Genomic DNA, 14,184 nt, shown 5'->3' on the forward strand with positions numbered 1-14,184 from the left:
GCCTAATCCAAACTTCCCGCGGTTTCCTCTGGTGCTTACCAGGCTGGTTCTGCCGCCGTTGTTCTTGCCTAAACCCATTTCGGGCTCATAGCCATACCCCAACATTACCCGGGCCACCATCATTGTTGTATCGGACAGGCAAGGATGCCCAGAGAGGGAATCTACGGAGGCAATTCTTACTATCTCAAAGGATTGGAAGGCCGTTTCCAATGACTCCTCCGCGGCTTCCACATATGGCATAGAGGACAGGCAACTTACGAAGATGTCCTCCTCCCCCGATACAATGACCAAATGCCCCTCTACTACGAACTTCAGTTTTTGGTGGAGTGTAGAGCGAACGACTTCCACCGAGTGGATCCACGGGCGTCCCAAAAGACAGCTGTAAGCCGGGTTAATATCCATTACTTGGAACGTAACCTGATAGGTATGGGGGCCTATCTGCACAGGGAGGTTGATTTCTCCCCTCACCTCTCGGCGCCTGCCGTTGAAGGCACGAACCACCATGGAACTTGGCCTTAGATGGGAAGCGTTAAACGACAATTTCTCCAATGTGCTTTTGGGTATTACCTTTAAACTGGAACCGTCATCGATGAGTACCTTGGCCACAATGTGGTCCATGCATTTGACTGACACATGCAAAGCCCTATTATGTCCTCTCCCCTCGGTGGGGATTTCTTCTTCAGCGAAGGCGAGATAGTTGTTGGCGGTGATGTTATTGACGAGTCCTCCAAAGCCTTCTACGGAGATGTCTTGGGCTACATGAGCTTCGTTCAAAACCTTCACTAGCAAAGCCCAATAAGGCTCAGAGCTCATGAGCAGTTCCAAGAGAGAGATTCTGGCCGGGGTTTTGTTGAGCTGCTCAATGACCTTGAACTCGCTTTGCTGAATAATGCGGAGGAATTCGTTTGCCTCCTCTAGCGATACTTCTTTCTTGCCACAACCATCCTTTTTCCCCGAAAGACTTTTTACTGGAATATCCTCGCCCGAAGCGGGGATCACTTTGTCACTTTGTTCTTCCGCTACCTTCGCCTTCCCTTTAACGCTTGTGGGTGGTGCTAGAAGATCGGGGGGTGCGAACACGCGACCACTGTGGGTTACGCCGCTCGATCCTGTGATATTGGTTACCTTGGCCGACAACGAGCTGATGTCGGTGGCTTCTTCCTCCCTTTCGCTTGGAGGCGCATACCTCCACAGAACTGCGTGGCTATTTTTGTAGGGGAATGGAACAGGTCTAACTACTGAGGGGTACTGGGGCGTTTGGGGAGCTGTGTCTCTGGTGAAATATATCACCAAGGTTTAGGCTTTCTAAGACCCTCCTCATCTGTGGACTGCATGCATATGTGCGGCTCTTCACCCCCTTATTGTCGATTTCCAAACGGCCTTGGTCTATTACCTGTTGCAACAGGTCTTCTACTGCTAAACATGCTTCCATGTTATGTTGCGCGCCGGGATGCATCAAACAGGAATCTTCCTCGTGCCCATCGGGGGGAATTATGCCCCCCTTTTGTAGGGCCTCGTAGATAAACCTTCTGGGAGTCATCACGTCTCTCAAAGGCTTGAAACTGCGCAGCTTATCCGACTCGATGGCATTAACCGCTTCTATCAAACTTTGGACCTTGCGTTTGAATGCCAAGCACTGTTCAGTTGAGTGGTCCGGGGTTTTCCCATGGTATGCGCAGGTTGCGTCAGGGTTATACCACTTTGGGAAAGGAGGCTGGTAAATCTTTTCGGGAGATATCACAACCATCTGGTTGGCGACGAGGGATGGTAAGAGTTCTTCATACGTCATGGGGATCGGGGTGAAGTCTTGGATTGGCCTTGGAGGAAAGTTCCTTATCACGTTGGAACCGGCGCCAAAGTGGTCGTTGCCAGCTGGGCGAGTCAGGGTTAGAGCTGCAGCTTGGGGGGTCTCCCTCTGTATGGGCGCAGGCGCCCTAGCTTGTATGGGTGCCGAGTTGGACGGGTCCCCGGCGTGAGCTGAGAAGCTTGGGTGATGTTGTGCGTACTGATGGGTACCATGAGAGGTCTGTGGTGGTTTGATCCATGCGGGGGCTGAAGTGATGGCATGGGTATCTCCTTCCATCCTTTTTGCCCCAGTTGCTCTGATCCTCCTAGCGTTGGTATTTGTGGAGGAGACGTAATCGAACTCCCCTCTCTTCAAACCCACTTTGATTCTTTCCCCGATGAATACCAAGTCTGCGAAGCTGGAGGGCAAGTAGCCCACTAATTTCTCGTAGTAAAACACCGGCAAGGTGTCTACCATCATGGTAATCATTTCCCTTTCGACCATGGGAGGGGCCACTTGGGCTGCGAGGTCTCTCCAACACTGAGCGTACTCCTTAAAGAACTCATTTTCCTTTTTAACCATGTTCTGTAGCTGAGTCCGGTCGGGAGCCATATCGGAATTGTACTGATATTGCCTAAGGAAGGCAGTAATCAAATCCTTCCAAGTGCGGATGCAGGAAGCTTCCAGATTAGTGTACCAGACGATCGCAGCTCCAGCCAAGCTATCTTGGAAAAAGTGCATCAACAACTTTTCATCCCTAGAATGTGCTCCCATCTTGCGACAATACATCTTGAGATGGTTCTTAGCAAAGATCTGCCATGTCTGCGAACGGATAGTCGCCAAAGCCTTCAACGACTCTCAATCTCTCTTCGATGGGAGGCTTTGAGGTTCTCTCGTGAGGTTGGGCTGAGGTAGCGTGTTGGGCGCCGGCCCCTCGACGGGGACTGGGGGGTAGAAATCGATGTCTCCTTGGGCATACTCTCTACGATCCTCGTGAACCTCGTCAGACTGTCGAGGAGGCTCCCCTTCAAGGATGGGGGAAGAGACATGATCCGCGTCATCACGCATGACTGGTGGCGTGTAATTAGGTGGTAATCCATAAGGGTAAGCCACTCGGTTGTATCCCAGATGGGGGTTGCTGAGGTGCCCCAGTGTGCTTCTTTCTCGTCCTACCACGTTTGGGAGAGGATGGTGCACGGTAGCTGGGAGAGTTGGGTCTGCTTCGGCAGCCGAACTAACAGCGGCAGCGGTGACCACGTTATTCTCCATAAGTTGCCTCATTCCTAGCATGGCATCCATCATGGAAGCCATTTGTTATTTCAAAGCCGACATGTCGGCTTTCATCTGTTCCTGTATCTCCTCTTGGTCACCCATCGTCCTAGATTTGGATCTGGAGCGATAGGGATGCCTTGGGGCACGTTTAGTTATGGCGTTTTTCCTAAAAAACCAAACGTGAGGAGTACGTAAAGAAAAATGAATGCATGAAGAAATGCATATGGCACAGATGCAATTTGTGAATACGGGAGCCCGGGAAATCGTCCCCTTCTTAGATACACATTTGGGCAGCATGGCGCCCGACGTATGTACTTAAGAAGGTGATACGGACTCTCCATCGGTTTGAAAAAAGTGAGGGGATCAAGACGGAATCCGTGCATGATACATATGCGAAAGGTACAACACGGGGATGTACATAGCACGACAATATCCACAAACAAATATAAGCAAAGGCGTACATGACATTTAGGACTACATGCATGACAGTGTTAAAAATGGCATGCAGCGTGTTTGCTCCGTGCCCCTATTTCAGGGACCTACATGGAAGGAAACTAAAAGGGCTTTTAGTGATAATTTACAAGGTGGTCATATCTCTCTTGATGGTCTCTAGAGGTATCATCCCCTTTGAAGAACATATTGCGGCAGTAGGGACTACTAGCAACAATATGTTATCAAAGAGAAAAACTCTAGATGAGGGTTCACTGTTATCAAGCAAGTCAAAGACCTAGCATAACCACAGATTCACCTCCACTCCTTATGTTCCCACGAACCTAGGTATAGGGCCCCTTTTCAACTCACCGTGTGTGCAAATAGTGTTGGTGTTTGTGTGCATCAAATGAATAAATATCTACCTCATGCACACATTTAATAAAACACACTAAAAAACATCAAAAGAGTTTATATATACGAGAACATAAGGAAAAAGACAAAGAAAAAGAACAAAAGGGAAGTCATGGTAAGGAAAGCACACTGATTGATTGGCCTAACTCTAAAAAACAAGCATCCCCAGTAGAGTCGCCAACTGTCGCAACCTACCCTTCGGCGGGAGGGCAAAGCGAGGCTCATGGATGCGTCTTCCAAGAAAGGAAAATGCGCGGAGTCTCCACCAACGTTTATTCGAGGAAAACGTCGGAAAAAACCGGAAAAGACGTGGTCTACGAACTTTAAGTGTGAAGTTTCGGGAGTTGTATTTACGCACGGGGAAGGTATTAGCACCCCATGCGTCCGTCACAAGGGACGACAACTTTTAATCAAGTGTGTAAATATGACTTCAATTTTTATTTTCCTTTTTTACATTTTTATGTCTTTTTATGCTTTTTGTATTTTTGTGGTCGACAAGGGTGTTTCCCTTCCTCCTACGTATTCCTCGATTGTGGTAAGGAAATCAGACCTATGTAGTTCTTCGAGAACTAAACGTTGGTTAAGTTGTTTTTATCTTTTTTGCAAGATATATTTTGATTTGAACAAAAGGGCCATTTAAGGCGTTGGACCATTAAACGATCTTTTGACTTTTTTAAAGGAGAGAAAACATTAGGGCATTGGACCCTTAATGATCTCTTGGTTTTTTGAAAGAGGTGACAAAGTTATATCTACGTTTGATAAAAGAAAAGAAGACCATTTCAAGGCGTTGGACCTCAAAATGGTTTTTTGGTGATGACAAAAAGCTTGATTTGTGAGTTGATTTTAGCCTTAGTTTCACTTTGGTTATTAGTCAATTCGATTAAGAAAGAAAATCCCAAAGGAAAATGTCCGATTAATCTTTTTTGATTATTTTATTTAAAGATATTTTTTGATTATTATATTATTATTTTGCCTGTTTTTGGTTTTAAACGTGGTTACGACGTGAAAGATCGGTCAGATTTTATTCTAACAGAGATTAAAAGATATTACAACTCAAATGATCGATGAGAATTTATTTTATTTTTGATTAGGTGAGAAAATGACTTAAATAAATGATTAAAGCACGTCAAAAGGGGGTACGGAAAGCAAATGAAATAAAAAGTTAATACTGCAACACTAACAGGACAAAAAGGAAAGCAATTTAGAAAAGAAGGCCTGCATTAACCAGCCTACAGAACAAAATACAACTAATCAGTTAAGCAAGCATCAATACCAGAGAACAATTCTACAAAAAACAGTCAAAAGCTCCACTCAAGACAACAAAACTAACATGATATTTTATAAATTATTTTCTTGTTCTATTTTCTTTTCCATCAGCATTATTGTTCAGGAGTGTGGTTTGGCAAATAACAACAAAGCCTTATTCCACCAAGCAACCTCGGGTACATGGATTACACGACACCCTTCAGGTCGGTTAAAAACATGTTTGGGTAAAAAAATGATGATTTTGTTATGCGTGGCTTAAAGATGTAAAATTGACAATCATCTCAAAGATACACACAGGCACCTTCTTCTCACTAACTTCCACAGCTATAATTCCTCACCCGTTCTTTGTCTCCCTCTAATTTTGTTGTAATGTACGCCAAACAATAATATACAAAATAGAGAATAACCAAAGCATGAAATCAACCTGAATGTAGCTGAGTATATCAACAGTTGCAACTCTTGATCCACCCTCTTGTTGCCTCAAGATCCACTGATAGAGTTTTTCCTGAAATCAGACACACAACTCACACCTATTAAAACATATTAAGTTCAAACCCTAAACACAAGGACAAAAAAAAAATAATCCAGGCAGAGCTAAATAAGTCATGTTCCTTAGATTGGACAAATGCTACAAGTACTAGGTTCACATTATTGTCTCATCTCTGAGCTGAGGTGGGCTCTAACATAAATATGGGTTATGCACTTATGTCACTGCCTGAGGTGTTGGGAGACAATATCTGGTTCATTAATGCTTCAGCTTTTTTTTTCCATATCCGGTATTTGGGGTTGGTGATAAACATATAGTATTCCAATGGTGGAATGAGCTAAAAAATTAAATATACCAATTCCTGGAATATATATATATATATATATATATATATATATATATATAGCTGTTTAGTTTGGCTGGAAACAAGTACTTCATTGTCTTGGGGAAGGTGCTGACCGATGGTTCTGTTACTTGAACACAGAGCTCGTATGATAATTTTTCTCTTGCTTTGATATCAGTTCTGTTACAACATAAATGACTCAATACTCGAAGCTGTGACCAAGAAGAGCTTAGTAGTAATGTCAAGTCCAGTATCAGCTGCCCTGTTCTATCATATATACCTCAGTACATGAAGCATGACTCGGATTTTGTCTTCTTTGTGTCAATACCTAGTGGGATAAGGCTTTTGTTCTTGTTGTTCTGTCAATACGTACCATATAATAGAACTTTAGTGATTTATTTATTCAATGGATCAAGTGGGTGGAAGAAGTCTAACATAAAAGTGCATACATCAAGATTTTCAGCTCCTTGATGGGTCTATTGTTTCATTTGTACGCACCTCTTTCTGATTCCTTGTGCTGTTGGGGTGGTATAATGATCTGTTGGGGTGGTATAATGCTGGTTTAATCTCAACCAAAATGTCTTTCCTCAAGTATATGCAGTATTAATGAAATGGTGAGGGTTCTTAAATTTCATATTGTGTTAGAGGTGTTTAGTGCTAGTTTATGAAGTTGATTCATGTTTAGGCATCAGGGTACTTAAATTTCATATTATGTTGATCTTTGCCACGCTATATTTTTCAGAGCTCTTGTAATTTTAACCTAGTATACAAAGAAGGGCTAGCAACTACCAAGTACCGAAAAAAAAGGAGAAAGGCTGGGAGATTATTTAGAGTATTTTATGAAAGAAAATGAATTATCGTAAAATGTTAATTTTTAGTTCTTTCATAGTATATATAAACTTTTTATTGGTTGCATCCTACTTGAAAATGAAAAGGCATCATTACAAACTAACAGTGTAGAAGCAAGAAAAGAGTGAAGGGTACAAGGCTTACCTGTGCTTTTCAAGCTGAGACTGCTTGTGGCTAGTCTTGTGTTGATGCTGGATTGTACTGAACAATAGTGGGTTACACTGCTGCAATACAAACACAGAATACAACTTGTCATGACAAAGACAAAACAACATACATCAATCAGAGCTAATAATCTCAACAATAAAAAACAATTAACATACAATCAGAATTTTTCTTAATTAAGTATTTTTCTAACTTTGCCTTGTCCTCTTGTGAATACAACCACTAAATCAATGGGAATCTCAGCTGAATAAGAAAGAACAGAACTTGCCAATAACTGTATCTATCTACATAGCTTTCAGGTTTCAATTAATAGACAATAAGCAGCAATAGTTAATTTTATAATTCATGAATGCCTGTATTTCTAAGCATATAAAGATGAACTTGTTGAAGTGCATCTATGCATCTTGGTAGCTTTCAGGTTTGAACTGCATCTATGTATCTATGTAGCTTTTAGGTTTCAATTAATAGACAATAAGCAGCAATAACAAGAAGCGAGTAAATAAGTAGCCAATTATTCCTAAAATGGAAATATTTTACCCCAGAATGAGTAGCCAATTATTCCTAAACTGGAAATATTTTACCCCAGAATTTTATGTATTTATTTTTGTAATTTTCTGAATTCTATATTCTGGTTTATGGTTTCTGCATTCAGAATAGACTACCAGTGCCCTGTGTTCTTGGAACAACCCATGCAGCAACTGTAATATTTAGCATTTAAAATTTTTCTTCACAGGGTCAAATATGAAAAATGTTAAGCTAATTAGTTTTATTTTCTTTTATCAACTGGTTAATTATATTTAATTCTGGTTTAGTGTATGGCTTTGGCTCAATGGGATTTGGCAGCCTCGGATTCCTGGATAGAAGGGTATCTGATAAAGTATTGAAACCTAGAATCTTAGATACCTTGACAGGTCACCATGTTTCCCAAATTAGCACTGGCTTGTACCACACTGTGGTCATCACTAGCAGTGGACAGATATTTGGCTTTGGAGACAATGAAAGAGCACAACTTGGTCATGACACTTCACCAAACATGTAATTTTCACACAAGTAAAGCTTTCTAGGTGTTTTAATTTCCCAAATAGGGGTCACAAGGGGTAACATGATGAAAGTAGTCTAACCACTACCCTTTTGTAATTCATTACCTTTAAACCTAAGACATTTACACAACACTAAACCCAAATCTGCATATGCCCAATCATGATATTATAGGGTACATATTAAACAAGACAAATATAATGAACCTAGTGGAATAAGGTTTTGTTGTTGTTGCTATTAGCTAAACACATGTTTAGCAAAGGGTACATATTAATGACACAAGTATCTAAACACATGTTTTAACAAGTTCAAAACACAAATTAACAACCCACGTGTACAATACAAGATCACAATTGCAACTACAAGTTTATAATCATAGTACATTTAAGGAGTCAAATTTGGGCTCTTTGTTCATCAAATCAAATAAATTTGAAACTTGTCATTTTCCCTATGTCATTTAATTATTTTGCTAGACAATATTTTAAGATCATGTAATGTGTATGAACCTTATAACAAGACAAAGGCCTCTAACAGTCTAACCAGGAAAACCAACACTCAGTTCAGTTCGAGTAACACAAACTGGGAAACCCAGCAGAGAACACATGAACAACAAAACACACAAACCAGAAACAGGGGAATCAAAAAACCAAAAGTTCAGTCTAGAAGTCCCACATCCCGAAAATATTGATCAAAGTTACATCATCACCCATCTCAAATTATCAATTACATTGTTGTTTAGCTGAAGTAACACAGCACCATAGGCTACCCAAGGACACACGTCACTTCAGTCTCGTAGTTTTTGAATGAGGCATGAATTTGAAAGGAAAAGGTGAAAGCTAGATGAGAACACAAAGAACACAAAGTTGACCTACGTACCTCGCGGAGAAAGCTTTGAGCTTTGAGCATCGACGACTGTTTCAGCACCCTTGGTCCTTAGCGGAGGAGTGTATGTGGGGTTTTCTTCGAGGAACAGTTCCAAGAGCAGTGTAGGGTTTTCTTCGATAGGGGGTTCTGTGGGTTCGAGCGACCGGTTTCCGACAGTATTGAAAACAATGTGGGTGTCGAGCGAGCGATTTTTCGACAGATTTCAGGTGGGAGGAGAAAGAGAAGAGAGACTGCAAGGTTTTCGAGCGTGCAGGTTGTGAAATTTCAACGTTTTAACTTATAAACATAACAACATCGGTTTTTAAAGGATAACCGATGTTAACTTAATATAGTTAACATCGGTTTCTAGAAAACCGATGTTAACATCAACAAGGTAACATCGGTTTCTTAAAAAACCGATGTTAAGTTCAACTCCTTAACATTGGGTTTGTCAAAATCGATGTTAACTCTATGAAGTTAACATCGGTTTTTCCAAAACCGATGTTAACATATTCATCTTAACATCATGTTAACATCGGTTATTTAAATAACCGATGTTAACATCAAATAGTTAACATCAGTTTTTCTAAAATCGATGTTAAGTAACTCCATTTATTTACAAAAATGCCACCGCGCTTTCGTTAACATCGGTTCTTACAATAACCGATGTTAATTGTCCGATGTAGAAAACCTTTTTTTTATTAGTGTATATAAAAAAAGTTTCCAGATTAACCTTCATTGTTTATCAATATTATAGTGGGCATTATATTTTTTTTTCTTCCAAAGACTAAAAAGAAAACATTATCAAAGTAACAACAATTCAAAAAACGAAAAATTATAAGGACTAAAATAAAGTATAAATTTATGTCACACAGAAATTAAAACGAAAAAACATTACAAGATTAAAGGATTAAATTTCATGTTGCAATGTAAGTAAATGGTAGGATTAAATTTAATGTCAATGTAATGTGTGCAAATAGTAGAAATTGATCGTAACATAGTTGGTCTAAGGGAAATTAAATTTATTATTTTTGAATAACGTATCAGATTTGCATCTTTGAAAAAAAAATGATTGATTAGAAGAAGAAATTCTACTATACATGATTGATTAATTAGGTTTTCCACTAAACACTAAAGATTAATCATCAATAAAATTAGTAAATATTTTGTACTGGTGTTAGAATGATAAAAAAATAATAAAAATTTATTTGATAATGTTTTTCACGTAAGTTACAATATGTTAAATATTTTATATATAAGGATTAAAGTCAGTCTAAGGATAAAATATTTAGTTAATATAAAATATATTCAGATGAACTTCTTTTCTGTAATTAATATATATATATATATATATATATATATATATAACAAGACAAACATGATAGTCATATAAGGGTAGAGAAGATATTTCTCTATCTATTTTTTTATTGTTGGTTTTGTTTGGCAGTTTGAGCGATTAAAAGGGTAATTGAATTTGAAAGGCATCTCAAAGGTGTCCAAGTTGATACGGGACATATTTTCTTTAGCCTTTATACCACAAAACCGAATCACGACTTAAGATTCTTCGGCCACTGACAAAGTGTAAAGGAAAAGAAATCAAAGAATGGTTTGTTTTCAACGTCTTCGATTGGAACACGTTTCCTCCTTTGTATACTACATCTCATATCATTCCTGTCTCCATCCAAATCTTCCATTTTGTTTCAAAAAAGAGAATTATTTTAGTCAACATTCGGCCTGAAATTGAATGGGTGGGTCATCATGCTACATGTCCTGTTTCTTTTTCTGTTAAGGAAAATTGAGCAAGAGAAGGAAGAGACTAAAAGCACAATAGTTTGAATAAAAAGAATGATCTTTACAGAACGAATAACTAATGATTCTACAGATGAAAAATACTAAGTGAACACATTTAAGCAATGAAATCTCTTCAGAAGCAAGCACGCACAAATCATTGTTCAGTTTGGCGACGAGTGGAGGGAAAAGGAGCACTGAATCTAGCAGAGAAACTGGGGGGCATGTCATCATCTTCGCTCTGAGCCCCACTATTGAAGTTGAGAGCATAGCTGTGTTCATCATACTGAAACCTGTTCTTCTGCTGCTGCTGCTTCCTTCCATACCCGCTTATCTTTCTGATGAATGTTTTCCACTTGGGACCTGCAATTACTTCTGAAAACTCCTTTATCTTCCTCAATTTATAACTCAGCCTCGAATCACCCTTCTGCTCCACCAGGCCTTTACCTTCTTCACTGCCTCTACGACTACACCAACTCCACCCGAAACCCCGAAAGCATCCATACCCACATCCACTTGGCTCTTGGTGCTCATAGAAATCTTCCTTGTGCTCCACTGCCTCCACCAATGGCCTTCCCTCAGAAGCAGCCATGTTTTCAGAGAATTGACAGGTTGTAAGGGTTGAAGCTGAGGGGATTTTAATTATGTGGATAGCATTTATTGGTGATGATTATAAGAAACAGTGAGAGAGAGAAAGAGATGCAGAGGAGGAAATGTCAAAGAAAATTAAGCTACAGCTGTATTGAACATCTCCAACCAAAAAAATATTAATTGAAAAAGGAAAAAGAATTGTTTGATCTGGAAGCGTCCGATCTGGAGTTTGGCAATGTTTGGCAATTGGCATGTCCATCACTCAAGACAATAATAATACAATTAAATACTAGAAAAAGAAAAGAAATGTGAAAATGATAGTATAATATATGAATTTAATTTCATGTGCCCCACACCTAACGGGAACTAGGGAAGGCTAAAGCCTACCCCAACGGTACTCTGTGTCATGCTCAGCTGTTGGTGGCTCCCACGTATATTCATAGAGTAGCAAAGAAATTCAGTTGTTGGGGGCAGCCACATGTCAAACCAAACCAGTTAGTGGCATGTGTTGAAGAAAAAGGAAATGTCATAGGTCAATACATACAGTAACACACCACCAGAAAGGACCGATAATCACTTGAAAACATGGAAATAACAGTAACCATAACAACAACATTACTGTAAGTGACTCTTTACAATATCCATTTTTACAAACACTAAAAAGAATTAAAAAAATATGAACAACATTTCTTTTCCTTTTCTGTTTAACTAAAACGACATGATATTCACTTTGGTTTTGGTGTAATACATGAATATGCAGCGGTGCTAAAAGGCCCGACAACTATTGACCTTGCGTTACCAACAATTGCAAATCTTTCCTATGGTATAATATTGAACAAAAGGGTTGATCCATTGAATGGATGAAAAAGACAAACCAGATTCAAAACAGGGATTAATCATCCTGCAGTTGTTGGAGCTCATTTCTGAACTTGACTTTGCAGTGCAGCAGGTTGCTGCTGTTGATTTTGTCCTTTGGGAGAGATCTTGGTTGCCATGGAACGTAATCCATTAGCAATCTCAGAGAAGGAAGGTCTTTCTGATGGTTCTGATGACCAGCACCTCTCCATCAGCAATCTCCATTCTGGATCACAAGATTCTGGAACTGGAGGTCGTAATGTGTTGTTTACAATACCACCTGTTTGAAAAAAACCAACATCTCAATAACCAAAAGCTAGTGATTAGTGAATAAAAGGCCCAGTATGGATTATTACCTATGATGGCCCCATAGTGCAAATCAGCATATGGCTCTTCTCCCGTGAGGAGTTCCCACATGACAATACCAAATGAAAGCACGTCAACCTGAATAGACAAATATGAGAAACAGTAGGTCATACAACGAAAAGAATATGAAGGAAGCATCAAAATAAATCAATGTTGTAAACCTCTTGTACCCAAGTTCAATTCCTATCAATAATATAAAAAAAAATTCAATGTTTCAAATAAGTTAAAGCATCAAATAAACCTTCTCTGAAACAAGGCTACTGCTCCCGTTTAGCAGTTCTGGGGCCATCCAAGGTAGAGTTCCTCTAACACCACCAGATATTAAAGTCTGGCACTTCACTTTGGACAGACCCAAGTCACCAACCTGAATTGAAAGTCAGATAGGTCAATAACCAGGATACAAAAAAATGTATGAGCCCATTTGCATTTTTTAACGAGGAAATCACTTTTATTTTGAAAGAAATCACTTCAACAACTTTTAGTGGGCTTTATACTTTTGAACAAAAAAAAAATAGAATCTAAAAAAATTATGATTATTTTTGAGAAGTTACTTTGAATAGATCTCGAAAAAGAAATAACCAACTTTCAATATAAAAAGGGCTTTTTATAATTGTAACAAAACAAACTTTAATTTTTCCGTTATGCAAAATCTCTAACAAAACAAATCTTAAAATTACTTCTGTTTATAACTTCAACAAACAGGCCATATACAAAAATGATCTATGCTAAACGTAGTGCTGTGTCTGTGTGGACCATGAAAGCAAATACCTGACCAGAAAACCAGTACAAAAAAATTCTGGGAAAAAATGGTGTTTCAGAGGTGAAGCTAATTATAAATCATTGTGTAAGCCTGAACCTATGGAAATTGGTGTACTAACTATTCATGCATGGTGTAATGCATGCTTAATGTAAAATGATACAGAAGAACAAGATTTCTAATATGATCACATCAGAATAATATTTCAACCTTGCATATTGGGCGGTGCGGATCCCGGAGATTCACAAGCAAGTTGTCACTTTTCAAGTCAAAGTGAACTATATTTTTTCCATGCAGGTACTCCATACCAAAGGCCACATCCATTGCAATCAAAAGACGCTTGCGCTTGTCAAGATTCCTTATATCATCACATAAATTTCAAACATTTACCATTATGGAAACATTTATATATTAAATTGGAGTAATCTAAACTTATACAAATACACGACCACTACTACCTCCCATTCTTCTGCAAGGCATTTCTTAGAGAACCATTAACCATATACTCAGTTACTGTCGCCACAGAACCTCTGGGGCCATCAAGCACAACACTGTAGAATGCTACCATATTCGGATGATGCAAGTCAGCAAGCTTGATTGCCTCATTCCAAAAATCTGCTCTCTGCTTGATGTATAAACCATGAACAATGTTAGCCAGTTTGTTGGATAGCAAAGAAAGAAGTATGAAATGGAAATCAGAAGCAGTAATGTTGAGACACAAACCCGGCGCTCTTGCTCTGAAGTGATGGAATTTTCGGATGGGTCCATGTTCTCCTTCCACTATTTTTTCCCATTGCAGTTTTTTTGGGAATTTATTTTCTGAATCTGGTTTATTTTCTTCCCACGTTCAACCGAGCACAAACGTATCTCTGTCACGTTCATAACAAATTCACGTCCCTATCCTCAAACCCAAG

The 14,184-nt window shown here is 39.2% G+C and overlaps 2 protein-coding genes and 1 long non-coding RNA gene across 3 annotated transcripts; all 3 read right to left on the reverse strand.

Moving 5' to 3' along the window:
• Window positions 1-10,726: 10,726 nt before the first annotated feature.
• LOC114367208 lies at window positions 10,727-12,895 on the reverse strand. Its single transcript, XM_028324347.1, has 3 exons — window positions 12,755-12,895; window positions 12,504-12,591; window positions 10,727-12,427 (listed from the first exon to the last, which is right to left on the reverse strand). Exon 3 carries the CDS (start codon window positions 11,291-11,293, stop codon window positions 10,859-10,861), a length of 435 nt encoding a protein of 144 aa, XP_028180148.1. The 5' UTR covers window positions 11,294-12,427; window positions 12,504-12,591; window positions 12,755-12,895; the 3' UTR covers window positions 10,727-10,858.
• Window positions 12,210-13,398, reverse strand: LOC114368195 (mitogen-activated protein kinase kinase kinase 12-like). Its single transcript, XM_028325529.1, has 5 exons — window positions 13,392-13,398; window positions 13,214-13,281; window positions 12,755-12,877; window positions 12,504-12,591; window positions 12,210-12,427 (listed from the first exon to the last, which is right to left on the reverse strand). The coding sequence occupies exons 1-5, from the start codon at window positions 13,396-13,398 to the stop codon at window positions 12,210-12,212; spliced, it is 504 nt and encodes a 167-aa protein (XP_028181330.1).
• Window positions 13,399-13,560: 162 nt separating this feature from the next.
• Window positions 13,561-13,810, reverse strand: LOC114425575. Its single transcript, XR_003669251.1, has 2 exons — window positions 13,729-13,810; window positions 13,561-13,628 (listed from the first exon to the last, which is right to left on the reverse strand). It is a non-coding gene; the product is annotated as an uncharacterized LOC114425575 (long non-coding RNA).
• Window positions 13,811-14,184: the final 374 nt, after the last annotated feature.

Source organism: Glycine soja, chromosome 9 (assembly GCF_004193775.1).
Source record: "Glycine soja cultivar W05 chromosome 9, ASM419377v2, whole genome shotgun sequence".
NCBI classification, from domain to species: Eukaryota; Viridiplantae; Streptophyta; class Magnoliopsida; order Fabales; family Fabaceae; genus Glycine; species Glycine soja.

Excerpts from the sequence above, each read along its gene's own strand:
- LOC114367208 (XM_028324347.1), bottom strand. The coding sequence starts at position 11,293 with ATGGCTGCTTCTGAGGGAAGGCCATTGGTGGAGGCAGTGGAGCACAAG.
- LOC114368195 (XM_028325529.1), bottom strand. Across the intron at positions 12,592-12,754 it reads GTAGCCTTGTTTCAGAGAAG|GTTGACGTGCTTTCATTTGG; the intron begins GTTTATTTGATG and ends TTGTCTATTCAG. Across the intron at positions 12,428-12,503 it reads GCACTATGGGGCCATCATAG|GTGGTATTGTAAACAACACA; the intron begins GTAATAATCCAT and ends TTTTTCAAACAG.